We start from the raw sequence: 23,353 nt of genomic DNA on the forward strand, positions 1-23,353 counted from the left end.
TATCTTGTTAACTATTGCGAAAATTGCAAAACAGTAGAGGACTTTTCGACTCAGTTTAGTCCGCTCTATCAGTACACGAAATATTTGATGATCATTCTGAGACACCCTGTATATCTTATAACAATTAACAAAATGAAGTCTAATAATATGCGCAGAACAGAAAGTGATAAAGAAAAAAAAATCATAGCTTAAGTATTAGTTTCACAGAATGAATTCTTTATGATATTTTCTTTTAATTCAGTTATTTTGGATAGGACTTACATTTCGACGAATGTGTCATGTATCGTCCATTACTCGATGATCAGGATCCTCCAGATATAATGATCTGAACATGGAGTTTTGGTAGAATTTTATCTCACTAAAAAACATGTAATGACGAATTACGAAATCGTAAGTTCTTTCAGTTGAATTTTTTGTTTGATTTGTCAAAAGAAGAATCTTTTTTTTCTCCACATTGGAGAAGAAAAAGAGATAAGCTAAACAGATAGAATCGTTTATGATAGAGCCCAAGAATAAGCGTCAAATAAAAGTAAATCCTCAATTCACAAAATCATAAAAACTCAAATACACTTTCAAACAATAAATACACATATAAAAATTAACTACTTATTACAGATTTTCAGTTTGCTCTTGCACTAAACACTTTTTTTATTCCTTCAAGACAGTTCTTTCAATTCTCTCACACTGTATCAAATAATATCGATGTCACGAAAAAGAGTTTGGAATGGCAATAAAAAGCCTGACCAAGTGATATCTGTACTAACGAGATGTGAACTGTACGGTTTTTCAGTACCGTCACATGGGCATATAATGAAGCGATATATATACAATTCCGGTCTTAGCTTCCGGTTGTTACGCATCCCGTATTCGGGGGAGTCCGATAGCAATTCGTCGAACAATGAAATTCCATCGAGGCAGAATGCCGTAATAATAAGATAAAAATCTGATCATTTCCATTGGCAGTAAATCGATTCTACATACCGCTTCGCAAACAACAGGTTTTCAATCATATAATATGCATTCATCGTTCATAATTTAATTTCTCAATAATCTCAATAATTAATTAATACAAAGCATCATTAGTTAATACAATAATAAGAGTTTACGCAATGCGTATATGTTATATATTATGAAATATGAAAAGTTATTTTTAGCGCAATCGTATTTTATCTATAAAAGTCCTATAAGGAATCATTAAAAAAGAAATGTCATCTAATTCAAATATAGTATATAGTGTTAGTTATCATTCTTGCACGACTTAAAAAATAATTTTTGAAAATGTCACTGTATAAAAAATTAATATTAACAATTGAATAACACAAACTTAATAATTATCTCACGCTTTAGTGAAAGATAATTTCATGTACAAATTTTTAAAAATATTTAAATTATGCGAGATCTAATTGGCACGCAACAAAGATCGCTTTTGCAAAAGTCTTGTTAAAATTCTTCTAAAATCATTTAATACGCGTTTTTCATTTTATAAAGCAAATTTCTGTTTATGTAATATCATTTTTTTTTAGATTGTTCGTTAAAATGTCAAAATATTAAAATTTCGATTCAGAAAATTGTGAATTCAAAAATTTAAAAAAAACATATGATCTAAAACTGTCGTGTTCTCGTTCAGTAAGATTAATGCCACGCCCAAGATTTAAATATACTCGAATAATGTAAGGTACAAGAAAAGGGCAAAGCACGAGTTGATCAGTACGGGGTCGACACAAACTGTTCTTTCTCAGCATCTTCGATATCAGATTTACAACGGATGCTGACATCCACTGCGGTAAAGGCTCCGGCGAATTATTGTGCACTAATTTCGTAATTTCCACTAGACTCTGGAATGATAATCAAGCACATATTTATTTATATGAACAATACAAATATTTTACGTTTTATAAAAGTGTTTCACTATTCTTTGTATTAAAAAAAAAATTTCTTATATTAAGTTCTCTATGTACGATATTTAATAATATCACTATTTTATATAATATATATTATATATAATGCGCTTTTATTTTAATTTTGACTATATCTCGTTGTTAATTAATTTAATTTACCGTGGCCGGAAATGGAAACTTCTTCGTAACCATTTCATATAGTATAACGCCCATACTCCATATATCACACTTAAGTTCATACGGCTGTACACTTAGTACTTCCGGTGCCATATAGTAATAAGATCCTGCGTGACAAGTTATCGCATCTCTATAAAATAAAAAAAAAACAATTTTGTACAAGATAGAATAAAGATAGAATAAAGATTAGAAACGTTAATTTAAATTTTAAAAAATTAATCTAGAGATGTAATGATTTCAATGATGCTTATTGATAGTTTTAGAATAGCAGTTTAACAGTTCAGTACTGCAAAAATACAACTTGTTAAAATTGACTCCTTAATGCGTACTCTTGGATATTTTTTGAAAGACCAAAGTCACCGATTTTAACGATATCGCCGCGGCTGCCAGTTAACATGATATTTTCTGGTTTTAGATCCCGATGAAGAATTTTGTTTGAGTGAATATGATGTACTCCCAAAGTAACTTGCGAAAACAGATACAATGCGTCCTAACAAAAAAAAATTTTTGAAATCATTTTTATCTATACTAATGCATTTATTTTTGTAAAACATTTACAAAATTATCATAAGTTTTAAATACACTTTATTGATTATAAATATTACAGATCTGTCCAATTATAAACAGAATATAAATTAATAATGCTGAACAATTTAATTTTTATAAATTACAATGTACACACACGATGAATAAATATTACTTTAAAATATAATTTCTTATATAATTCCAATATAACGCAAGTTTGTAATTGTCGAGTTAAAATTCTAAAAACATTTTTCTTGATAATATTCAGATTATTAAAATCTAATAATATAGAAAATTACCTCTTCTTTAAGTGGTATTTCTCGTTTTTCTAGCAAATCCTTGAGAGTACATCTAGTTGCATATTCCAGAAGAATATAGCTGTAATTATTATTTTTCCATGCTCCATAATAAAACACTATGTTTGGATGTCTCAATTTTTGTAGACATCGTATCTCTCCTAGTGTTCTCTAAATTACAAAATATATGTCAAATTTTATATTTTACTTTAAAAAATCGATATTATGTAACTATATACCTCAGAAGGTGAGTGGTTTACTGCATTTAAATCTTGTGCTTTTATAACGAATGGCTTTGAGTCTTTCTTTCTTTTCACCAAATATACAGTTCTAAAAATACACATTATTCTAGAAGATAAATTCAACTTGTACGTATATAGTCACATTTATTTCAAATAATATACCCAAAAGTTCCCTTTCCAAGTATGCTTTCAAATGTGTAGTCATCTATATGCACATCCATCTTGGTTTGCATAAAAATAAGAAACTGAAGGTTTAAAGTTGAAATTAAATTTCACGAAATTGGATTTTATCTAAGACAAGTAAAAATATTTTGATTGTGATATGTAGTTCTACTTATTGAAGGACTATTCAGTCTGTTAAAGTAAATTGTGTAAACAGAAATATTTTCTTAGATATGTGTGTGTATGTTTTACTTTTCTAATTTAAATAACATAAATTTATGTGCTGCTTACACAATATCAAGGATAGTTATTATTATTATTATTTGAGAAGTTTCAAGGAGTTTGAATAAATAGCCATTTATTCTATAAATTATTCTCCATATCTTAAATTATTAAATTAAAAATTCTGAGAAAATGTATAATCGAATTCTTGTTAAAAAAACTTAAACACTTTGTTCTAAATTGTAAAATTAAAAAAGGATATATATTTAAAAAATCTTTTTACATTTGTATCTCACTTATATTATGACAATATTTGGATGGTAAGTTAAATGTCGACAAATTAAAATTACAATTAAATGATGTTTTATTTATACTCTTTTTTTTACAAATAATGCAATGCAGATTTTTCTAAAGCGTTGTGACCTAAACTATATCAAGAGAAAACATCACGATTATCAAACAATATATATTCTGCCTAAAAACGGATTGCGTATTTTATGGTGAGATAAACGTCAAATCACAAGAGGAGTATAACATAGATTGGTAGTGGTTATTATAGCAAAACATTTTTTTTTTTTACAATTATAATTTCGGAAGAAATGATGCGAGTTATTTTCTATGATAATATAAAGGTACCCGCAACGAAATGAAGATACATAGCTACTTTGCAAGTGTTAACAAAGCGTTTAACGACTAATATACGTACTCGTAGAAAATCTCATACGTACGTTATTTTGTTGAGAGAGATAAAGAGAAAAAAACCAAATAATGATTATTGCAACATTTACTCACGAATAAGAAAGCAAATCGCTTTATGTCCTACCACTATACGGGATTAGATGATATTGCAATATATAAATGTATATATCTTTACTCTGATATCTTTTGAACTTTGTCGTTACTGACCGCATTTCAAGAATTGTTAATAGAACTGTTACTAGACTCTATCGTATTGGCGCTATCGTTTCCGGTGGACACGGATACGCGTGACTGCTTCAAGCTATCCAAGTACTCTTGTTGTGACGTTGCCAACACTTGTGAAAGTATTTGACTATCTTCCCAATCCGTCAAACCTAGAAAATTAGAAATTGATGAAAGTGCAACAAAATTCTTATAGTTTAATGTAAAATTTCTCTAGGAGAGAAAATCCTTAATTAATATTTAAGGAGAGTAGATAGCACACTATAAATTTAAATTAAGCAAATTGTATAGCATAAGATAACGTTTCGAGTAAACCTTGTTTCTTATATTTAAAACTGAATTTTAATTTAATTTTAAACACAAATTTTTAATACATCATACAAATTTTTAATTATAAACTGAATTTTAATTATAAACAAAAAATGTGTGTGTGTATTAATATGTATATTATTTATATGTCAAAAGTATCAAATTTTTATTTAAAAAATAGTAGTAATTTGTTTTTCTTTCCTTAAAATATAGATAAACATAATTTAAGAACATATTTTTACCGAATACTTCAGGAGGGAGGCGATTGAACAACGAGATATCGGGTGATGCATTTGCCTCCTTGCTGCTTCCTGGTACAGGCTCTTGCGACATCATTTTCGCCTCAAAATCTGACGACAAATGGGATATGCTAGATCCTTGAGTCGATTGATGTTGTGGCGATCTCTTATTATATCGTACTGCATCACTGATCTAATAATTACAACAAACTCTCTTACATGAAATATCTTAAATTTTCGTTGCAAGAATAAAAGATAAAAAAGACCTTTGGAGAATTACGTAAGTTATCTTGGCTAGTTTGTGTCGTAGTCGGAGAAGAGGTATGGCTACGTTGCTGTCCACGACCTCCATGTGAATGAAAGTGTGAATGATTATGTTGCGCGCTCGTAACTGTGCTCGTACTGCTACTACTGGCTGATCGCTTGATTCAAAAGTCATGACTCAATTTTTTTGCTCCAACAGAAGAGTAATTAATATAATAAGCATTAAATTTTTACTTACTGCCTTACGCATTTCATTATCACGCAACCATTGCAAATAGCTTTCACGAGCTACTTGCTCCTCAATAGCTTCATTAGTCGCCTCCCAGTCGGTAGCCTTTATCTTATCCTCCAGCATTGTCTTTCACAAAATAGAAATATCTTTTGGGTATTTGTAAAATTAAATAAATCCATATTTATGATCTTATAACGATTACCTGTTCAATATGCAATTCCTCACTCTGACGAACTGCATCTGATATCAGAGCTCGATCAGCGGCACCAGGATTGTATGATGGTAGACCAAGTCCAACGCCTACAGTAGCTTTAAATGGATCAACTATACTATTATAATGACTACCACGCTGGTATGACAGCCGGATTGGTTCATTCATTGGTTCATCACTTTCCACCATGGTATGAAAAATATTAATAGGTTCTATAAAAAAAAAATAGTTCAATAACAAAATCAAAAGCAACATGAGAAACCTTACAATATAAATGAAAAAAGTACGTACCAGTGCTATAACAATATAATTGGATAGTACGATTGTAAATTTCTGACATAGCTTGCATTTCTATATGATTTCCATGTACATACTCTTGTCTTTTCCTGTCTACATACGTGCTAAAATCTTCTGCCACAAAATGAGAGAAAAATTCCTGATTAGAAGCCTGGAAAGGAAAATAATTTTTCATCAAATTGCATTAAAATAGCATAACGTATTATCCTATCTATGTACACTTACAATATAATCCATACAGTGTTTTCGCACAACGCCATGCATTTCTTGATCGCCATAAATCTGGTCTGCTACAGCTCTAAATAAACAAGCTCCATCCTCCGCCATCTTCTTTAATATAAGCCCCTTTTTCTTCAGACGTTTCTCAAACCATCTATCTCTCTAGATTATTGAGGATACAGAATGTAATGTGTTAAGTTTGAACCAGATTAGAATAAAAACTGAATTGAAAATAAGACTGAATTTAATCAGAAAAAAGAAAACCAGTATCACAAATTTAGTGAACTTTATTTTGACTGATTAAATTTAATCTCAGTCTCAATTTCAATTTCTGGTTTGATATAGGCGTTAGAAAACGTATTGTATTTGTATGAAAAATATATGATTTAATACTTACTTCCTGCCATTCAGCTAACGTAAGATTATTTTCAGTACGTCCTGTATACTCATCTCCACTGTTGTAGCCAGTTGCCAACTCATCTAAATTTGAGGTATTTCCGACAATGCCTCTTCCACTTACGTTAGTATCTGTGCCTAAATAAATCGAATTTACTGCCTTGTATTCTGTGTTTATAACCATCAGAATTTTATTTGAATGGTCTTGATGATCTGTTGTACAAGTTAAAAAAAGATTTTTTTAATAAACCTTTTATTACCTTGCGGACCATTGCAAGAAGCAGCAGGTGGAGTAGCCTGTCTCTCGCGTTCTCTTTCTCTCTCTCTTTCCCTGCCTCTATCCCTCTCTCGTTCACGCTTTGTGCGTGAAGGTCTACCAATACAGCTATTAAAAGATTAGTAGATCTCTTATTAAATATAAACATAAACCTATACCGTAAAAGCGTGTAAAATACCTTCTGCATATCCTATTTTATGTAAATTATATTACAACACACAAGTGCATTTTATAACATCCATTTTTAGTTCTTGTGCCTTTTTCAAATACCTGTGGGGACTGACTCTCTGTCTGTGACGTTTACCATGACTTGGGCCACTCCCATCTTCAAAATGTTTGTCTTCGCGGCGGTCAACGTTTGTCTGTAATAAAAACATCAGATATTAGCAAAATAAAATCTTTCCAAAATTTTTATCGTTACTGTCGTTAAGAATTATAGAATAGGAACCTAAGCAATCAACTGTATAATTACTAACTGTATAGCACAAATATTATTCATGCATTGTTAATTATTTTACTGTTGTCTCTATATTCGTTAGCGATAAACATTTAATATTTACATCACTTGTCAATGCACAAAATAATCTATACAATACCAAGACTATCCAAAGCAAAGGAAGGAGTAATCCTGTGTGTGTTATACCTCGTACGAGTTGCCAGTTAACACGAGAGAACCGCTATGAGATCCATGATCGCTTTGGACTCCATGTAGATCGACGGCAAAGCCGCTGGCGCCCCGTACCTAGTCAGCGAGTTGGCAAAACTTCTGTTTTAAAACCTGCTCCTTTTAAGCAGAGAGACAGAGCAAAGTCCGGAAATCGCGTTCCGTCTCTCACCTGATAAGGACTGTTCGGGAGCGCAATGCTGCCGGAACTGTGCTCGTTCTGCACCCCGTGATGGACGTCGACCTCGGATCCGGCGCCTCCCTCGCGCGTTCTGTCCTTCGACGCATTCGTCTTCTTCTTCGATAAAATTGTCATGATCTTGAACGATCAATTCCTTCTTTATGTCTATCTCTGTCTCTCTCTTTTTCTTTTTCTCTCTCTTTCTCTCTCTATCTATCTCGTCCTCGTTGTGGAGCGATGATACGTCACAAATCGGTTCACGATCGTTTCCCGATCCGTTCACCCTCCCGATCACTAGCTAGATCGTCTGCGTATCTATTACTTTTTTTTTTCTCACAGACGAACTAGAAAATAGAGTTCCTCGCGGATGACCGCGCGCACCTTCCGCACTCTCTCCAATCCCACGTTTACGCCGACGTCGTTGCGTCACTCGTACGACAAGAAATTTCGGTCAAGATAACGTGGTTCCATGGCCGTTGTTCAACATGTCCGAATAAAAGCGACACGATGTCGTCGATCGCTGCTATGCCTGGAATGTTTTGTCAGACGGCCATATTCGTTTCAGCTCCAGAGTAATCGGAGCCAATCGGAGTACAAAGAACACTTTGGAGAATGTGGGCAACAACAGGCGCGGAAGATTGCAGCATATGAATTAAGGTCTGCGCACAATGGAAAATTGGTATTTAAAAGAAATAAAGGCTGATATTTATAGTCGGTTCTTATTTCAAGACAGTCTTAGGCCGGAATCAGATTACGCATTGAAGAATGAGATTGAAGATTGAAAGATTGAAGTTTGACCAATAAGAACAAAAGGAGCCAAAACTTCTTTGTCCTCAGTGAAATTTCAATCTTTAATCTTTAATCTCAATCTTCAATGCATAGTCTGATTTCGGCCTAATGTGGCTCTCTAATTAGTCTCTTTAATTCATGATCATCTCAAGATTGAATTTAAGACGATTTTAAGAAGTCACGAACCAATCAAAGGACTGCTTTAGTATCTTAAGACATTACTTAAAACGATCTTGAAATAAAAATCAACTATGAATACCGGTCAAAAAAGAATGCTTTCCATTTGATGACAAGTCGGTACAAGCATCTTTCTATCTTTGTTGATATTCAGAGGTGACAAAGATAGAACGACACTCGTCGACTTGTGTCATCAAATAGAAAGCATCCAAAAATAAGTATTGAGATTTTAACCTTATATTCTAACCTTAACGCCGTTAAGGTTAGACAGAGATACTAATATATTTCTCTCTCTGTTATCGATTTTGTTAAAACTACTATCTACCCTGCATGTTGGCTCAAATCTCGTGTCGCGATTCTGATTAGAGGGTCTCTAGGGCTGTGTTCCAAAATTTACTGCAAGGACTGAAAATTTATAGTTTACGTCAACGCGCACTGTAGATTTTTAATACTAGCAGTAAATTTTGAACACAGCCTAAATATCCGTAGGCTGGATCCGGTTTAGTGCTCACAACGATTTAGAGTGGAGTTCCACGAGGCATATTTGCCGCGTATTACATATCGCGTAACCAATCAGTAATCACAACAGCGAATCGCTTCTAATTATGCCTATTGTGCTTATTGCACATTGGACGCGATTAGCAATGAGCAACGAACGATATCCAATGAGAGCTTGCTACGAGGGGCACTACTTATATTTTGAGCCTTGGCAACACTGAGTGTCGTCAGATGCCATCTGACGTTTTCATTACAAAGTTTGATATTTTTGACCACAACCTTCTTCAAAACGTTTTGTTATTTGAGCGCGATTTGTATTGTTTACAGTTACTTGAAAATTGTGTCTCAGCGAAAAAATGGAATTATAATGGAATTAACTCGTGAAAATTTTCGTGCAATGATTTATTACGACTTTCGACGTGGATTATCAAGACAGGAGTGCATCGATCAACTTACTTTCACTTTTGGCGATAAAGCCCCATCCTTTGCCACTGTGAAACGCTGGTATAACGAATTTAATCGTGGTCGCTCACCGACGAAAGTCGTGAAGGTCGTCCAAAATCAGTTGTTGTGTCAGAAAACATTGATGCTGTACAAAAACTAATAATGCAAGATCGTCATGTGACATACTGCGAGATTGAGACAACTTTAGGCATTAGTTCCACCAGCATATATAAAATATTGCATGATCATTTAGCCGTGAAAAAGGTTTGTTTTTGTTGGATCCCACATAATCTGACAAAATCTCAAAAAGATGCTCGTGTCGATTGGTGCAAACAAATGCTTAAGAAATACAATGGCGGTGCTTCAAAAGACGTGTATAAGATTGTAACAGGTGACGAATCATGGATCTATGCGTATGAGCCGGAAACTAAACAGCAGTCGACTGTATAGGTGTTTCAAGATGAACCAAATCCAACAAAAGTTATTCGCGCTCGAAGCACTTCGAAACAAATGGTCGCCTGTTTTTTCGGAAAAACTGGTCATGTGGCAACAGTGCCTTTAGAGGAACGTAGAACGGTCAATTCTGAATGGTACACAACCATTTGTTTGCCGGAAGTCTTCGGTGAAATAAGGAAAACAAACAAGCGCCGCCGGATCATTCTTCATCAAGACAATGCCAGTTGTCACACATTTTGTCTAACAACCGACTATTTGAGCACTCAAAAAATCAAATTAATAGGTCATCCGCCGTACAGTCCTGATTTGGCACCAAATGACTTCTTTTTGTTCCCGAACGTCAAGAATAAATTGCGTGGACAACGATTTTCATCGGCAGAAGAAGCCGTTGATGCATTCAAAAACCATGTTTTGGAGTGTCTGAAGCAGAATGGAAAAAATTTGACAAGTGGTTCGAACGCATGCAGAAGTGTATAGATCATAAAGGAGAATATTTTGAAAACCAATAAAGTCATTTTCAATGACAAATTACTGTTTTTTTATTTTTAGGCTCAAAATGTAAATAGTGCCCTACGTATAAGCGCTAAAGCGAATGCAGCCATTGTCGATTCTTAGATCGGGTTCACATCTTGACGGAAAGCAAAAAGCTCAAATTTTTAATCGTTTTTTTTTTTTTTTTAGGAGAAACAACTACGCTCTTGTGGAACAGATTGTAACATTCTCAACTCTAATAAGTGATTATAATTATATAAGTTAAAAATATAAATTCTCAAAAATACTTATTTCTTTATTTTTAACACACGTAATAAATGTTTTATTTTAAAACGTCATAAGTATATTATAATAGACATATGATATATTGTGAAAAAACAAAATAATATATATGTGAAGATTAATGACCAATGTTCTTTATGCAATCAAGTGATTTTTGATGTAATATATGACACAGTAGTTTTCAATTTAGACATTTTTAGATTTTATCTCATCTGGATATTCAGGTATTCTATGCGATATAACCATAGACATACAGTTCAAACATTTTTCTGACATCATGCGCTGGCATTGTAATTCCTTTATTGTTTCTTTTAAGCTCGTTATGCAATTTTTAAAACGTCGAAGCTGTTGCCTTTGTATTTGAATTTTATCTCGTCTCTTCTTTAATGTTTCTTGACTTTTTATGAGTTTTTCAATTAGTCTTGATGGAGAAATATGATAATGATGATCAAGGTTTACAATTTCAGTCTTATTAAACATTAATAGTCTGTCTATATCTTCATCTGTAAAAAATAAAAATTTTCATGAAAGACTTTTTCAAATTAATTATTATCTTATTCCATTATTATGTACGTTTTATCACACTAAATAATTATTTAGAAATTATTCTTATATTCATATTCTTATATACATAAAGTCTGTTCATATTACTATATACTTATTGTATTCAGCATTTGCTTTCTCCTTTAACACTCAAATATATATTTATCTCATTTTTAATGCAAAAATTTTAAAGGGTTTTAAGCAATACGGATGGACTTATAGAAATACTAATACTTTGATTTATAACAAATTTGATCCCTTGTATAAAAGCCTTGTGTTCATGATTAGAAATTGGTGCAAGACTTCTGATGGAAAAAAAAATAACAAATCACATTTGAACAATTCAATCACATGACCAAGGTTTTTATACCAGATTAGTACATACTAAATGCTGTTACACATAAAATTAGCAAAGTTAATGTAAAAGCATATAAATATATTTTAAACATTTAAACACCTAATAATGATATTATTACGTTATATAACAAAATATACATGTCATTGTCAAAGTTGATTAAATTATGCTGCTGCATTCAAATATTTAATATAAAATAGCCTTTAATGTAGACTAATTAATGTAATTTGAATGACCAAATTCACCATTAAAAAAAAACTAAATTATAAATTCATATCTATAATAAGACTAATGAAAAAATAATTACCATCTGAGTAAGTTTGGATTAATTTATTGCAAGAAGCCTTTTGTGGAAGGTCAGATTTATTATCATTAAATTGTATCTTCTGATTCTGTTTTAAATTCTCATCAAATGTTACTTCATGAAAAGAAATATTTTCTGTTAATATCAAAATAACTAAATTGAATATAACTTTATACTTATATTTGTATTTTAATATTTTTATTCCAATAATTAAAGACAAATTCATACAACATAAAAATAAAAATTTTACCTGACTTTATAATATTGTTAAAACAGTCAACCTTATTAAATATCGTTGGAATGCTTCCATCTTTTAACGTCAAATACTTTTCTCCTACCTTGCGTAAACAAGTTTGCTCAAAATGGTCTGAACATAAAACACTGCTTTTGTCTGGAGTCCAATTCTTGATTCCCATATTATCAAGCCATTTCTTTAAAAGATTTGATTTATCCAATGGAAACCTAGGTTTACAATGTATACAAAACTATATTAAGTTATATTTCTAATTAAATTTTTTTTTAATCTTACTTGAAAAAGGAATATCCTGATTGACGTATACGTGTCCGTTTGCAATATGCACAAAAACGAGGCTTAAAACGCATTGGAATATTGTTTTAATTGTATTTTAAATCCTAAACAGTTAAGTAACTTTCTGTAAAATGATTAAAGTATAAAACGATTGAGTTTAAACTTTTTATAGAAAAAATATTTACTACTGTTTTTAAAAATGTTGAGAGAAAATTGACAAAATATTTATTAAGAATACCTTTCTTCAACTCTAATTTCGATAAAATTACATTCATTCGATCCGTTTTTGCACGAAACGAAAGAATCAGGTAGAAAAAATTTTCAATCTACTCTGCGGAAGGAGATATTAATCATAGAAATTTGTTAATGCCATGTAGAAATTTGCTATTAAGGTTATGAAACTTTATCATAGCAACATAAATGTAACAACTGCGCATGCGCTATGGTGACGTTTGGATGCTTGACATGATGAAATTTTCAATTTCACCATGTGCTCACCCACATGTGCACACGTTTCTAATTTCACGGCTCTCGCTAAAAATTGGCACAAAATTTGAACTTAACCGTATACGATATACTTCCCTTTCTTCGAAAAAATTAAACAGGGCCATATTCTCGAAAAATATTGCATATGAAAATGTAGGAAAATACTGTAGTATACGTTACGGCCCATATTCAGAACGCGTTTACAACTAATACATATATATTTTACATTACGCATCCCAGAAAAAAATGCTTTATAATACATATGATTATATACAATAAAATATAAATCTTACATAATTGATATAAAAGAACATACTTTATATATAATTATGTATAATTATATATAATTATATATATCGATAAAAGCACATTCTGAATAGATACAAGCTTACATATATTATAAATTTTCTTATAACATAACATAAATAGAAATTCTATTTATAGAGTACAACTAAAAAAAAAATGCGAAAATTGCAAAATGATTCATTTATAGAGTTTTTGATCAGTGAAGAGCGTTATGATTGAGTGGGCGCTTTTTAAAATACACCCTATATATGTTTAATTATACTGTATATTATATATAGGAAAGAGTTACTCTATTATTGGAAAAATTACATAACCCAAGTTCACGGATGTGAACCCTTTCTCTCTCATTCATTAATCTGTTGAATAATAACAATATTTTGTTTTAAATATTCTGCGAAAATTTTGTTTTTTAAATCTTAGTAAATTAGTGAAAAATAGTGAATTGTTAATATTATTTGTAATACATATAAAAAGAAATCTAAAGATGATGAATAGTGATGATATTGACAAAAATATTATTTCATTATATAATGCTCAAAAGTGGGAAGAGGTTGCTGCTTTATCTTCTGCGAGTGACAATCTTAAATCTAGTAGATTATCATGGATATTTCCCGATATAAATGATTTATATTGGATAAATGATATTATACGAAAGTATAATTTAACTGGAATTGCAAGTATTGGTTGTGGTTGTGGATTATTAGAGTGGTTATTACAAAAATGTTCAGGTAAATCTTTAAAATAATTTTGGTATATATATATATATATATATATATATATATATATATATATATATATACATATTATACATACATACATACATACACACACACACACACACACACACACACACACACACACACACACACACATATATATATATATATACACATATGTATCTCTTTGCTAATACAATTGCTCATTATTATATTTTTCAAGGATTGGACGTTGTGGGTATAGAATTGGATAGTTCTTGGTGGCATAGCAAATATTCTCCACCACAATTTTTAAAAAATATTATCTTTGTTGAAAATAAATCGGTAAATTTTCAAGTACCAAAACGATATGCGATGTTATTTTGCTACTTTAATAACTGTATAGCATTCTGTAATTATATGGAAAATTACAAAGGTAATTTAATTTTTGTTATTGGACCCGCACAAGGGAATAATCGTACAACAGATCCATTGCCATTCGATGAAAAATTTAAAAAATATAATTGGAAATTAATAAAGCAGAAAAGGCTTTTGTGTTCCAACGATTATATTGTTGCATACAGTAATAAATAATAATAAATAATAATAAATAATAATAGATATATTTTTTATTCTCTGTTCGCTGTTCCTTTTATTTTGCGGAGCTCCTTAGACCTCGAGTTTGATCTCCTTATTATTGGCTATGACAGTCCGCCATATTCTTGGTTTTACAGCCAACGTATGAGCAGAACAAAACTGAATCCTTCGTTTGCTCGTACTGTCGCTACTGTATGTAGGCTGTGATCAAAGTCTCGCTACAAATGCTTTGAAGGATGGATGGACCAATTAGAAGAAAGAATTTTGCAAACTGACCAATTAAAAAACGCTTCAAAGCGTTTGCAACATCGCGTTGACCATACCAGTAATTTACTGTGCTCTTGTCTTTATACCTTGGTTATGGCATTTTCAGCTGTTCATCTGTCAAACGATTTGTGAATATTAAAAATTCGAGAAACACGCGAGCAAACAAAATAATAAAGAAAAATGCTTCGCGGATACGAAGGCGTGAGATATATCTCAGATAAGCAAATGGTAGTGTTTGATATAGGTAGCGCCTATACAAAGTAAGTATTGTGAAAAGGAAAATGATTCTTCCAGCCTTTACAATTTGATTGGATTTATATGTTAAATATGTTTGTTTCAACATAGATTTGGCTATGCTGGAGAAGTCTCTCCACGTGGTATTATTCGAACAGAAGTGAGATGTTCGGAATCAAAGAAGATACGCAGAATTATTGATTATAGAGACGCCGAGGATCTATATCAACTACTTGTAGACTTTCTCCATTTATTGTTTTTTAAGTAAAATTATAAGTTGTTTTGTATTTATTAAAGTTTGTCCTAAAATTTTTATCTAATGTGACTCCTGTGATATAGGTATGTTGTGATAAGCCCAAAAGATGCAAGGATATTACTTTTGGAGTCTCCATTGGCAGTGACATCATTCAGAGATACCCTTGCGAAAGTAATGTTCAGACATTTCGAAATTGGTTCTGTACTGTTTCTGCCGAGTCATTTAGCAACAATTAGCACTCTCGGTATTGATACGGCTTTGGTATTAGATGTTGGATATCAGGAAGCAACTCTGATTCCGATCTTTGAAGGAATACCGATACTTAAAGCCTGGCAAGCATTACCTTTAGGCGGACAAATTATACATGAGTGAGTTATGTTTTTCCATTTTTTTGTATTGAGGTTTACTTAACAGGTATTTATATTCTTCTCACGATTTATAGGAATTTAAAAAAATACTTTCGAGATACAAGTGACCTAGATTTATCAGAAAATATAGTGGAAGATATTAAAGTGAGAACATGTTTTGTAACTACGCTAGAAAGATCTGCAAAGCTAGGAACCGAAAATGCTTTGACTCCACCTCCTGACGTTACATATCCTGGTATTAAAAGAATTGTGATACCTGGAGAAATTAGAGAAAAAGCATTTGAGGTGTTATGGGAAAGAGATAATGATAATCTTTCTTTGTCCACTATGATACTCGACGCTATCGTTAAGGTAAAGTTAATCTGCTTTATACAATAAATTCTCCAAGATTGTTATATAAAATCCATGTTTCTAACGTTAAATTATTAATTTTAAATCAGTGCCCATTGGATACAAGGCGGATATTGGCTAAAAATATAATACTAGTCGGAGGAACAACTATGACAAAAGGCTTCGCGAGTCGCCTGAAGTCGGAATTGTTGGCCTTAATTGAAAGCGATCTGTATAAAACTAAATTGAAAGTGGAATCGTTCAAATTCCATACAGCACCTAGTAAGCCAAATTACACAGCATGGTTAGGCGGTGCTATTTTTAGTACGACAGATTTACCATTACGATGTTTGACAAAAGATGTGTATTTAAAAACAAATCGAGTTCCCGATTGGTCCAATCTTATAGATAATCAAAAGGATGAAACTTCTTATGAAATATAAATAAATTAATCAGTAAGATTTAACGAAGTAATCTATAAAAATTAAGTAAATCATTATGTATATTTATTACATGTTATAATTGTAATTATTTATAAAATGCATATTGTACATATAATTGTATCATTTAATGATGTACTTTTTATAATTCATTAATTATAATTACATTTTCACAAAATACTGTTTTCCCAATTGATAGATAGTATTAAAAATAATCAAAATATATCGGAGAGAGAGTGGACTATTATTGATTTTTTTCTGCATTGTTTATACAGCGTGAAGAATCAAATACTTTCAATCATAGAGTTGTAAGCAGAGTAAGTTTTTCGTTAAGCTGCAGCTGCGTTTTTATCAACTGAGATAACGCAACAACCATCAGAAGATCCTTAACGTTACTATTAAACATTTCGTCAAATTGGTCGCTCGTCATTTTTGGCACGGAATGTACCATATCCAAAAGAGCTCTGCCTACCTGAAATAACAGAATAATCGTATATATTAATTAAATAATAGCAAGTATTTTACAGATAAAAAACATTTTACGTCCATCTATATTTACGTCCGTTTATATTTACTTGATTATCTGGTAGTTGTTTCCCTGCTAGAACATCATCAACATATGCCAGTACTTGTTCTAACATTAAAGAAAGTTTAGAGCAAGCCTCTGAGACTTGCGCAAGATCCATCATGGGTTCTATCCCTCCACTAGATTTCATTCCGGATGCTTGTATGTGAGATGGCAATTGAGTCTTTGAACACAACTGCAATCCTACTACTTCTGGCTCATAGCATGTAATCTATACAGAAAGATTTTACAATATTAAAAATAATCTTTATATAAAGATAGATTGTCCTTAAGTTTGTTCTTTTCAATTAAACTTCTTGCAAGTTATTGTTTTCTTTTCTTTTTTTCTCCATGTTGGAGAGAAAGGTCTGCTCGCATTGCTTGTACCTTTTTGCACTCAGAATCTTTTTTTTCAACGCTGAAATGCATATTTATCTTGTTTTAAGTGAAAAAATTTTTGGAGATTTTAAACAACGCGAACAAATTAATTGTAAGTTGCAAGAAGCAAGTCTTGCACCTTTGGCTGAAAAGAACAATTTTTTTATATTTATCTCTATGATATAAATTTATTGCAGATATCTTTTTATAAAAAGAGAAAAAAATAAAGATCATTATTTAGCTAAATCTTAGTTCTCAAAGAAAAGAAATACGTAAAACATATATTTGAATAATCAAATTATATATATTAAGAATTAATATTCCGACAAACCTGAACTTTAACTGGAGTGAACATGGAACCCTGCTTGCCATTAGGTACACCCAATGGAACACAAACATAAGCTTTGATCGCCATTCTCGTTGTATTTGTCAATGTAGTATCAACAGTCAAGTGCACTGGATTATTGCATTCTCGCACATAATATTCGTGAATGACAGACGAATGTGTGGTGACCTGCGACACATTTCATTTAGTTGTACATTATCGAGAGGAACATATAAGAAGAAAGTGAAATCAAAAGCTAAGAAACCTCGTTGCCGGTAGCCCACCAACCGACGATATTCTCTTGCGCATTGACACGATGATTCAAGTCATACAGATCCATACCATAGGTGAGATCAGCTTCTACCTGGCTCTCGGATTCCTTATGCGGTACGCAAAAACAATTGGTCACCTCGACGATCCCCTTCTCCGCAGTACCTGGAATAACGAATGACACATGTCGTCGAAAGTCGGCGAAATCACGACTCTCCAGTGGCAGATGCAGTCACGATAGGAGTTCTAGGTCGATCTAGACAGATATTAAAATTATCGCACAATACGTTACCCAGTAAGGTGCCGATAACGCGCAACGATTCCGCTTTTCGTCGTTCATATGCATCTACGATTTGAAATAAAACTACGGGATGCACTTTGACAGTAAGGTTAAGCGCCATGTTTTCGATAAGGAAGAATCAGAAAGAAACGTGTTCCAAACTCTGAAGTTTGATCAGAGCGAATCGAAGTGAAGGTTGTCCCCGTTCTCTGACAATCGATACTTTCGCATGATCGCCAACTGAATCTGAAGAACTGAAAATCAATATGGCGGAATGAGAGCTTTTCGCATTGCTTTAAATTCCCTAAAATTTTTGCTCTTTAATGAGATAAATATACAATATTTAAGCTAATATAAGATAATTATATTGAAGAGAAAACAAAACGAAGATACTGACTACAAAAAGAGCAAACAATAAATCGAACTATATTTTTCTCTGTTTATCTACAAATTAAATATTAATTATTTAATAATAATTATTAATTACTTAACAATGGTTATTACGTAATGCGAGCTAAATCGTTGTAAGAATAAAAATTCTGATTACATAAATACGTTTTTCTTGATCTAATATTTTTTTCACTATTATTAAAAAAATTATTTATTTTGTTCATGTCACAAAATTATATTACAATTTAATTACTAAATTAATCAGTCAATTAATTCAAAATATTGAACATTTCCAACTAAAATTCTTGTTGTCTCTAATTTTTTATTGATCCACGTATTAAACAATAAAATAAATTTTATAATATAATATTCATATTATTATAGAATTAATATATTATATATTCTGCATATTATATATCCATGTTAATAATTAAAACATAGAACATTAGACTATTGTTTAATAATATTTAAACATCGATTAAATTGATTAAAATTAATAAAAGTCGCCCTTCCTTACAATGTAATATTTTTAATTTAAAATATAGAAAATAAATTCATAAAATTATGGAAAACACAGTCAATATATTTACTTCCGTCAAATTAATTGTTTACAAAAAATAGAATAACAAAATAGATTTCAATATATCTGTTGCTTCCACTTTTTGTACTCAGTATCTTCGCTTTCTATCTCTTCAACGCCCAAATATATATTTATCTCGTTTTACGTGCAAATATTTTTGGAAATCTTAAGCAATATATGAATCTAAACCTATTGGTCCTTACTGCCTCTTTAGATTTATTCGCATTGTTTAAAATCTTCAAAATTTTTATACTTAAAACGAAATAAATATATATTCCGGCGTTGAAGAAAAAGAAAGTGAAAATGCTGAATGTAAAAAGTGCAATGAACGCGAAACAGAGACGTTTTCTTCCACGCTTCCACCATGCTATTGTCCATGGTTCAAATTCGACACTATTCAACTTTTGCTGAATAATAAATATAAATTCGACACTATTCAACATTTGCTGAATAATTGATAATGCTGTGTAAAAAGTGCAATCAATTCAAACAGAAATTTTCTTTCACTATGGTGTTCATGGAAATTCAACACTATTCAACACTTACTGAATAATTGATAATAAACGAGGAAACAGCAATATAATAACAATAATATATAAGTAATTTTAAAAAATGACGAAGCTTACTTAAAAATTCTGTTCGTTTCCTCTTGACTTGAATAAAAAAGAAGATTAAAAAAAAATCCTAAATATTGTATGATTCATCGATGAATCTGTTGTAATTTGCACGTACGAGAAGTGTACAGCTAAAAATTATTGCAATTTGATCAATCAAAAAAATAATCAGGAATCAAATGTAATACCATTAGACTGTCTTCTGTAATGTTAATTATACTCGTCCAAAGTATGCTTATTGCATATGATTACAATATTTCAATGAAACTTTGAACATTGTTTAGGTTAGCTAAACAGGTTAGCTCAGAGCAAAAGCTAATCGGCTAATCCTTACAAGGCTGGCACTTATTCTGTTTTTCATTGAATTTTCGCATGTTGCACATTGCGATAATTAGACCGCACATAATATGACGATTCTTTGGAAATTGTTAACTAATCCTAGTGTCCTACGAAAACTAGGATGCTGTGGAATTGGCGGATCACAGAAGTACCTGTTTGGCTCCTGCCTGACAAGGCAGACCACCAGATTTTCAAGGAAAGGCCGTGTATTTATCGGATTGAGACACTGCTCGACCAATGCTATCAGGTCCGACACGTCTGTGCCTGTAATACACGCAGTTAAGGCGAAGAAACGCTCGGAGTTGAGGACTTTAATTTTACTGGCCGCCCCCGAGAAGTGGACCCTAATGAAGGCCATTGCCTTATTGCTCGTGTCGTCCAGCGTAACGATGGCAGTCCCGTTCTGCTTTGGCAAAGTGATAGATGTTGTCAATACCGTGGAAAAAACTGGCATGAAAGAAAATCTTAATCAGCTAACACTTGCTCTCTTTGTAGTTTTTCTCATAGGCGGTGTGAGCAATTTTGGCAGAGTTTACCTAATGTCCACGGCAGGACACCGAATCACACAGTCTCTCAGGAAACAGGCGTATGCTGCTATCCTTCAGCAGGAAACTGCGATGTTTGATAGAGAAAGTACGGGAGAATTAGTCGGGAGATTGAGCGGTATGTTTTATTCCTTTTAGTTGGATATATATACTCTTAATAACAAATTCGATTTCTTGCATTGCTAGATTAGTGCATACTAAAAACAGTCATATATGAAATTAGCAAAGTTAAGTGTGAAAGCATACATAAATATTTTAAATTATTAAATATACTGTCATATTATTTAATAATGTATTATTTAACAAGATGTATTATTTCATTATCAAAGTTGATTACATTATATTACTACATTTAAATATTTTCTGTTGATGAATTCACTTGCAGTACATTGAATTAGTGCACATTAAAACGGCTGTTTTATATAAAATATCTACATACAGTAATATAATATAATTATTTTTGACAATGAAATAATACATATATATTTATGTATTTTTAATTTAATTTATTAATTTCATGCAGCAGTTTTTAGTATGCATTAATCTAATGCAAGTGATTGAATTTATTATATGTAGCAGTTTTTAAATATGTACTAATCAAGTGTAGTAATGCGAATGATTGAATACCATGCATTAAAATCTTTTTTGATTTTATTATATTTTTTCTTCAGGAGATACACAACTTATTAGCTCTGCCGTGACGTCCAATGTATCAGATGGTTTGCGCTCCGCTATTATGGCTATAACAGGAGTATCCATGATGTTTTACGTATCACCATCATTAGCTTTACTCGGTTTGGCTATAGTACCACCTGTCGCAGTTTTTGGCGCTATTTGGGGACGTGTTTTGAAAAAAGTGTCTAAGGATCTTCAAAGCAGTATTGCAGTGGTCAATGCAACTGCGGAGGAAAGAATCGGCAATATAAGAACTGTCAAGGCGTTCGCGCAAGAAAAACGCGAGATTGACAGATATAGCGCTAAATTACAAGACGTTCTAAAACTATGTTACAAGGAGAGTTTATATAGAGGAATGTTTTTCGGTATGACCGGTCTCTCTGGGAACATTATTGCTCTTTCAGTTCTTTACAATGGAATATTTATGGTATCAAATGCCGATATAACAATTGGAAGTTTAAGCGCCTTTTTATTATATGCCGGTTACGTGGGTATCTCTCTCAATGGATTATCTAAGGCATATAGCGAGTTAAATAAAGCTCTAGGTGCTAATGCTCGTCTGTTTGAGTTAATCGATCGACAACCGCTTATTCCCATTCAAGGCGGGCAAATTTTAGGAAAAGAATTATCAGGCAATGTGACGTTCCAAAATGTTTTTTTCGCATATCCAACGCGAGAAAAAATGCCCGTGTTGAAAGGTTTTAATTTAAACATAGAGAAATGTTCTATGACGGCTATTGTTGGTTCCTCGGGTTCCGGTAAATCTACCGTCGCGTCACTTTTACTAAGATTGTACGATCCTACAAAAGGGTTGATACTTTTGGATAATCACAACCTTCGTCTGCTTGATTCCGCGTGGTTGAAGTCTCAGATCAGCATTGTATCTCAGGAGCCAATTCTTTTCAGTTGCTCAATAAGGGATAATATATTGTATGGAATGGAATCTGCGACAGATTTTGATGTAGAAGAGGCTGCAAGACAGGCGCATGTATTGCAGTTTGCAGAAAAAATGACTGATAGATTAGACACAATAGTCGGGGAAAGGGGTATTGCCCTTAGTGGTGGACAACGTCAAAGAGTTGCTATTGCCAGAGCATTAATAAAGGTAAATCGTTACTTAAACGTTCGTGATTATTAAAATAATTAGCAAATATATATATATACATATATATATATATATATATATATATATATATATATATATATATATAATACGTCATTTGTTGTCTATAGAAACCAAAAATTTTAATATTGGATGAAGCGACCAGTGCCTTAGATGCAGAAAGTGAATATTTCGTTCAAGAAGCTGTAGAACGTGCAATCCGTGGAAGGACAGTGATAACAATTGCCCACAGACTTAGTACAATAAAGAACGCTGATAAAATCGTGGTACTTGATGGAGGACAAGTGGCGGAAACCGGCACTTACGTCGAATTAATGAATCTGAAGCATGGCCTTTTCAAAAAATTAGTGAAACATCAAACATTCGCATAGATGTACAGAACAAATCGTTAAATATAACAATAATTTACTGTTTCATTATAACGCTGTTTTTATGGTTAATGTATTATATGTATATACATATGTATATTTATTCTATCTTTTAAATATCCAAAATTATGTAAAAAGTTCCGCACATTATTGGTACATTTCTTGATAGGAATATGTATTATCTAATTGGAATAAAAAATAGAAGAATGAAATATTATATCTAGTGCTATATATTTATTGCTGAATGTTATAGAAAGATACGTAACATATCATTCACGAAAATAGTTGCACAGACACAGCGAGGTATAATTATTACATTGT

General features: G+C 31.9%; 7 protein-coding genes across 14 annotated transcripts; 3 read left to right on the forward strand and 4 right to left on the reverse strand.

Moving 5' to 3' along the window:
• Positions 1-261: 261 nt before the first annotated feature.
• On the reverse strand, positions 262-3,726 carry LOC105145364 (serine/threonine-protein kinase Nek5). 2 transcript variants are annotated; one of them, XR_015548457.1, is made up of 7 exons: positions 3,301-3,726; positions 3,136-3,226; positions 2,900-3,067; positions 2,405-2,565; positions 2,058-2,205; positions 614-1,835; positions 262-358 (listed from the first exon to the last, which is right to left on the reverse strand). XR_015548457.1 is itself a non-coding variant. In XM_087416772.1 (6 exons), exons 1-6 carry the CDS (start codon positions 3,369-3,371, stop codon positions 1,548-1,550), a joined length of 927 nt encoding a protein of 308 aa, XP_087272898.1. In that variant the 5' UTR covers positions 3,372-3,726; the 3' UTR covers positions 262-1,547. The 2 variants fall into 2 exon arrangements, 1 of the variants encoding a protein (XP_087272898.1); XM_087416772.1 differs by having other exon boundaries at positions 262-1,835.
• Positions 3,727-3,868: 142 nt separating this feature from the next.
• Duba (Deubiquitinating enzyme A) lies at positions 3,869-8,403 on the reverse strand. The gene is made up of 12 exons (XM_011054093.2): positions 7,724-8,403; positions 7,531-7,629; positions 7,158-7,249; positions 6,871-6,995; positions 6,612-6,748; positions 6,221-6,376; positions 5,990-6,146; positions 5,690-5,910; positions 5,494-5,613; positions 5,258-5,413; positions 4,995-5,184; positions 3,869-4,595 (listed from the first exon to the last, which is right to left on the reverse strand). Exons 1-12 carry the CDS (start codon positions 7,865-7,867, stop codon positions 4,435-4,437), a joined length of 1,758 nt encoding a protein of 585 aa, XP_011052395.2. The 5' UTR covers positions 7,868-8,403; the 3' UTR covers positions 3,869-4,434.
• Positions 8,404-10,610: 2,207 nt separating this feature from the next.
• LOC105144882 (THAP domain-containing protein 2) lies at positions 10,611-13,048 on the reverse strand. 5 transcript variants are annotated; one of them, XR_845994.2, is made up of 5 exons: positions 12,840-13,048; positions 12,602-12,725; positions 12,411-12,534; positions 12,076-12,186; positions 10,611-11,373 (listed from the first exon to the last, which is right to left on the reverse strand). XR_845994.2 is itself a non-coding variant. In XM_087416774.1 (5 exons), the coding sequence occupies exons 2-5, from the start codon at positions 12,673-12,675 to the stop codon at positions 11,057-11,059; spliced, it is 735 nt and encodes a 244-aa protein (XP_087272900.1). In that variant the 5' UTR covers positions 12,676-12,705; positions 12,840-13,020; the 3' UTR covers positions 10,863-11,056. The 5 variants fall into 5 exon arrangements, 4 of the variants coding, with proteins under 4 accessions (XP_087272900.1, XP_087272899.1, XP_011052409.1 ...); XM_087416774.1 differs by having other exon boundaries at positions 10,863-11,373; positions 12,076-12,207; positions 12,323-12,534; positions 12,602-12,705; positions 12,840-13,020; XM_087416773.1 differs by having other exon boundaries at positions 10,863-11,373; positions 12,076-12,207; positions 12,323-12,534; positions 12,840-13,019.
• Positions 13,049-13,408: 360 nt separating this feature from the next.
• On the forward strand, positions 13,409-15,133 carry LOC105144903 (uncharacterized). 2 transcript variants are annotated; one of them, XM_087416777.1, is made up of 3 exons: positions 13,409-14,121; positions 14,333-14,524; positions 14,823-15,133. In XM_087416777.1, the coding sequence occupies exons 1-3, from the start codon at positions 13,878-13,880 to the stop codon at positions 14,831-14,833; spliced, it is 447 nt and encodes a 148-aa protein (XP_087272903.1). In that variant the 5' UTR covers positions 13,409-13,877; the 3' UTR covers positions 14,834-15,133. The 2 variants fall into 2 exon arrangements, with proteins under 2 accessions (XP_087272903.1, XP_087272902.1); XM_087416776.1 differs by lacking the exon at positions 14,823-15,133 and having other exon boundaries at positions 14,333-14,799.
• Positions 14,996-16,758, forward strand: Arp10 (Actin-related protein 10). Its single transcript, XM_011054142.2, has 5 exons — positions 14,996-15,212; positions 15,298-15,450; positions 15,526-15,810; positions 15,885-16,161; positions 16,251-16,758. Exons 1-5 carry the CDS (start codon positions 15,133-15,135, stop codon positions 16,581-16,583), a joined length of 1,128 nt encoding a protein of 375 aa, XP_011052444.1. The 5' UTR covers positions 14,996-15,132; the 3' UTR covers positions 16,584-16,758.
• eIF3f1 (eukaryotic translation initiation factor 3 subunit f1) lies at positions 16,625-18,634 on the reverse strand. The gene is made up of 5 exons (XM_011054170.2): positions 18,411-18,634; positions 18,114-18,283; positions 17,855-18,037; positions 17,156-17,377; positions 16,625-17,052 (listed from the first exon to the last, which is right to left on the reverse strand). The coding sequence occupies exons 1-5, from the start codon at positions 18,517-18,519 to the stop codon at positions 16,879-16,881; spliced, it is 858 nt and encodes a 285-aa protein (XP_011052472.1). The 5' UTR covers positions 18,520-18,634; the 3' UTR covers positions 16,625-16,878.
• Positions 18,635-19,430: 796 nt separating this feature from the next.
• LOC105144916 (ATP-binding cassette sub-family B member 10, mitochondrial) lies at positions 19,431-23,249 on the forward strand. 2 transcript variants are annotated; one of them, XM_087416758.1, is made up of 4 exons: positions 19,432-20,279; positions 20,442-20,984; positions 21,538-22,646; positions 22,775-23,249. In XM_087416758.1, the coding sequence occupies exons 2-4, from the start codon at positions 20,669-20,671 to the stop codon at positions 23,033-23,035; spliced, it is 1,686 nt and encodes a 561-aa protein (XP_087272884.1). In that variant the 5' UTR covers positions 19,432-20,279; positions 20,442-20,668; the 3' UTR covers positions 23,036-23,249. The 2 variants fall into 2 exon arrangements, with proteins under 2 accessions (XP_087272883.1, XP_087272884.1); XM_087416757.1 differs by having other exon boundaries at positions 19,431-20,984.
• Positions 23,250-23,353: the final 104 nt, after the last annotated feature.

Source organism: Acromyrmex echinatior, chromosome 2, assembly GCF_024713525.1.
Source record: "Acromyrmex echinatior isolate Ae372 chromosome 2, ASM2471352v2, whole genome shotgun sequence".
In the NCBI taxonomy this organism is placed as follows: domain Eukaryota; kingdom Metazoa; phylum Arthropoda; class Insecta; order Hymenoptera; family Formicidae; genus Acromyrmex; species Acromyrmex echinatior.

Bases quoted from the DNA above. Each gene is read 5' to 3' on its own strand.
- eIF3f1 (XM_011054170.2), bottom strand. From the start codon at position 18,519: ATGGCGCTTAACCTTACTGTCAAAGTGCATCCCGTAGTTTTATTTCAA. The intron at 18,284-18,410 runs GTAACGTATTGT...TCGTTATTCCAG, and splicing joins CGTTATCGGCACCTTACTGG to GTACTGCGGAGAAGGGGATC. The intron at 17,378-17,854 runs GTTTGTCGGAAT...CTTTCTGTATAG, and splicing joins TCACTCCAGTTAAAGTTCAG to ATTACATGCTATGAGCCAGA.
- LOC105144882 (XM_087416774.1), bottom strand. From the start codon at position 12,675: ATGCGTTTTAAGCCTCGTTTTTGTGCATATTGCAAACGGACACGTATA. The intron at 12,535-12,601 runs GTAAGATTAAAA...TTGTAAACCTAG, and splicing joins TCAGGATATTCCTTTTTCAA to GTTTCCATTGGATAAATCAA. The intron at 11,374-12,075 runs GTAATTATTTTT...TATTTTTTACAG, and splicing joins AATCCAAACTTACTCAGATG to ATGAAGATATAGACAGACTA.
- Duba (XM_011054093.2), bottom strand. From the start codon at position 7,867: ATGACAATTTTATCGAAGAAGAAGACGAATGCGTCGAAGGACAGAACG. The intron at 7,250-7,530 runs GTATAACACACA...TTTTTATTACAG, and splicing joins TAACTGGCAACTCGTACGAG to ACAAACGTTGACCGCCGCGA. The intron at 5,185-5,257 runs GTCTTTTTTATC...TGTAATTATTAG, and splicing joins ACTTACGTAATTCTCCAAAG to ATCAGTGATGCAGTACGATA.
- Arp10 (XM_011054142.2), top strand. From the start codon at position 15,133: ATGCTTCGCGGATACGAAGGCGTGAGATATATCTCAGATAAGCAAATG. The intron at 15,811-15,884 runs GTGAGTTATGTT...CACGATTTATAG, and splicing joins GGCGGACAAATTATACATGA to GAATTTAAAAAAATACTTTC. The intron at 16,162-16,250 runs GTAAAGTTAATC...ATTTTAAATCAG, and splicing joins TACTCGACGCTATCGTTAAG to TGCCCATTGGATACAAGGCG.
- LOC105145364 (XM_087416772.1), bottom strand. From the start codon at position 3,371: ATGCAAACCAAGATGGATGTGCATATAGATGACTACACATTTGAAAGC. The intron at 3,227-3,300 runs GTATATTATTTG...GTGTATTTTTAG, and splicing joins CTTGGAAAGGGAACTTTTGG to AACTGTATATTTGGTGAAAA. The intron at 2,566-2,899 runs GTAATTTTCTAT...TTTTTTTGTTAG, and splicing joins AAATACCACTTAAAGAAGAG to GACGCATTGTATCTGTTTTC.
- LOC105144903 (XM_087416776.1), top strand. From the start codon at position 13,878: ATGATGAATAGTGATGATATTGACAAAAATATTATTTCATTATATAAT. The intron at 14,122-14,332 runs GTAAATCTTTAA...ATATTTTTCAAG, and splicing joins GTTATTACAAAAATGTTCAG to GATTGGACGTTGTGGGTATA.
- LOC105144916 (XM_087416757.1), top strand. From the start codon at position 20,390: ATGACGATTCTTTGGAAATTGTTAACTAATCCTAGTGTCCTACGAAAA. The intron at 20,985-21,537 runs GTATGTTTTATT...TTTTTTCTTCAG, and splicing joins ATTAGTCGGGAGATTGAGCG to GAGATACACAACTTATTAGC. The intron at 22,647-22,774 runs GTAAATCGTTAC...TGTTGTCTATAG, and splicing joins TTGCCAGAGCATTAATAAAG to AAACCAAAAATTTTAATATT.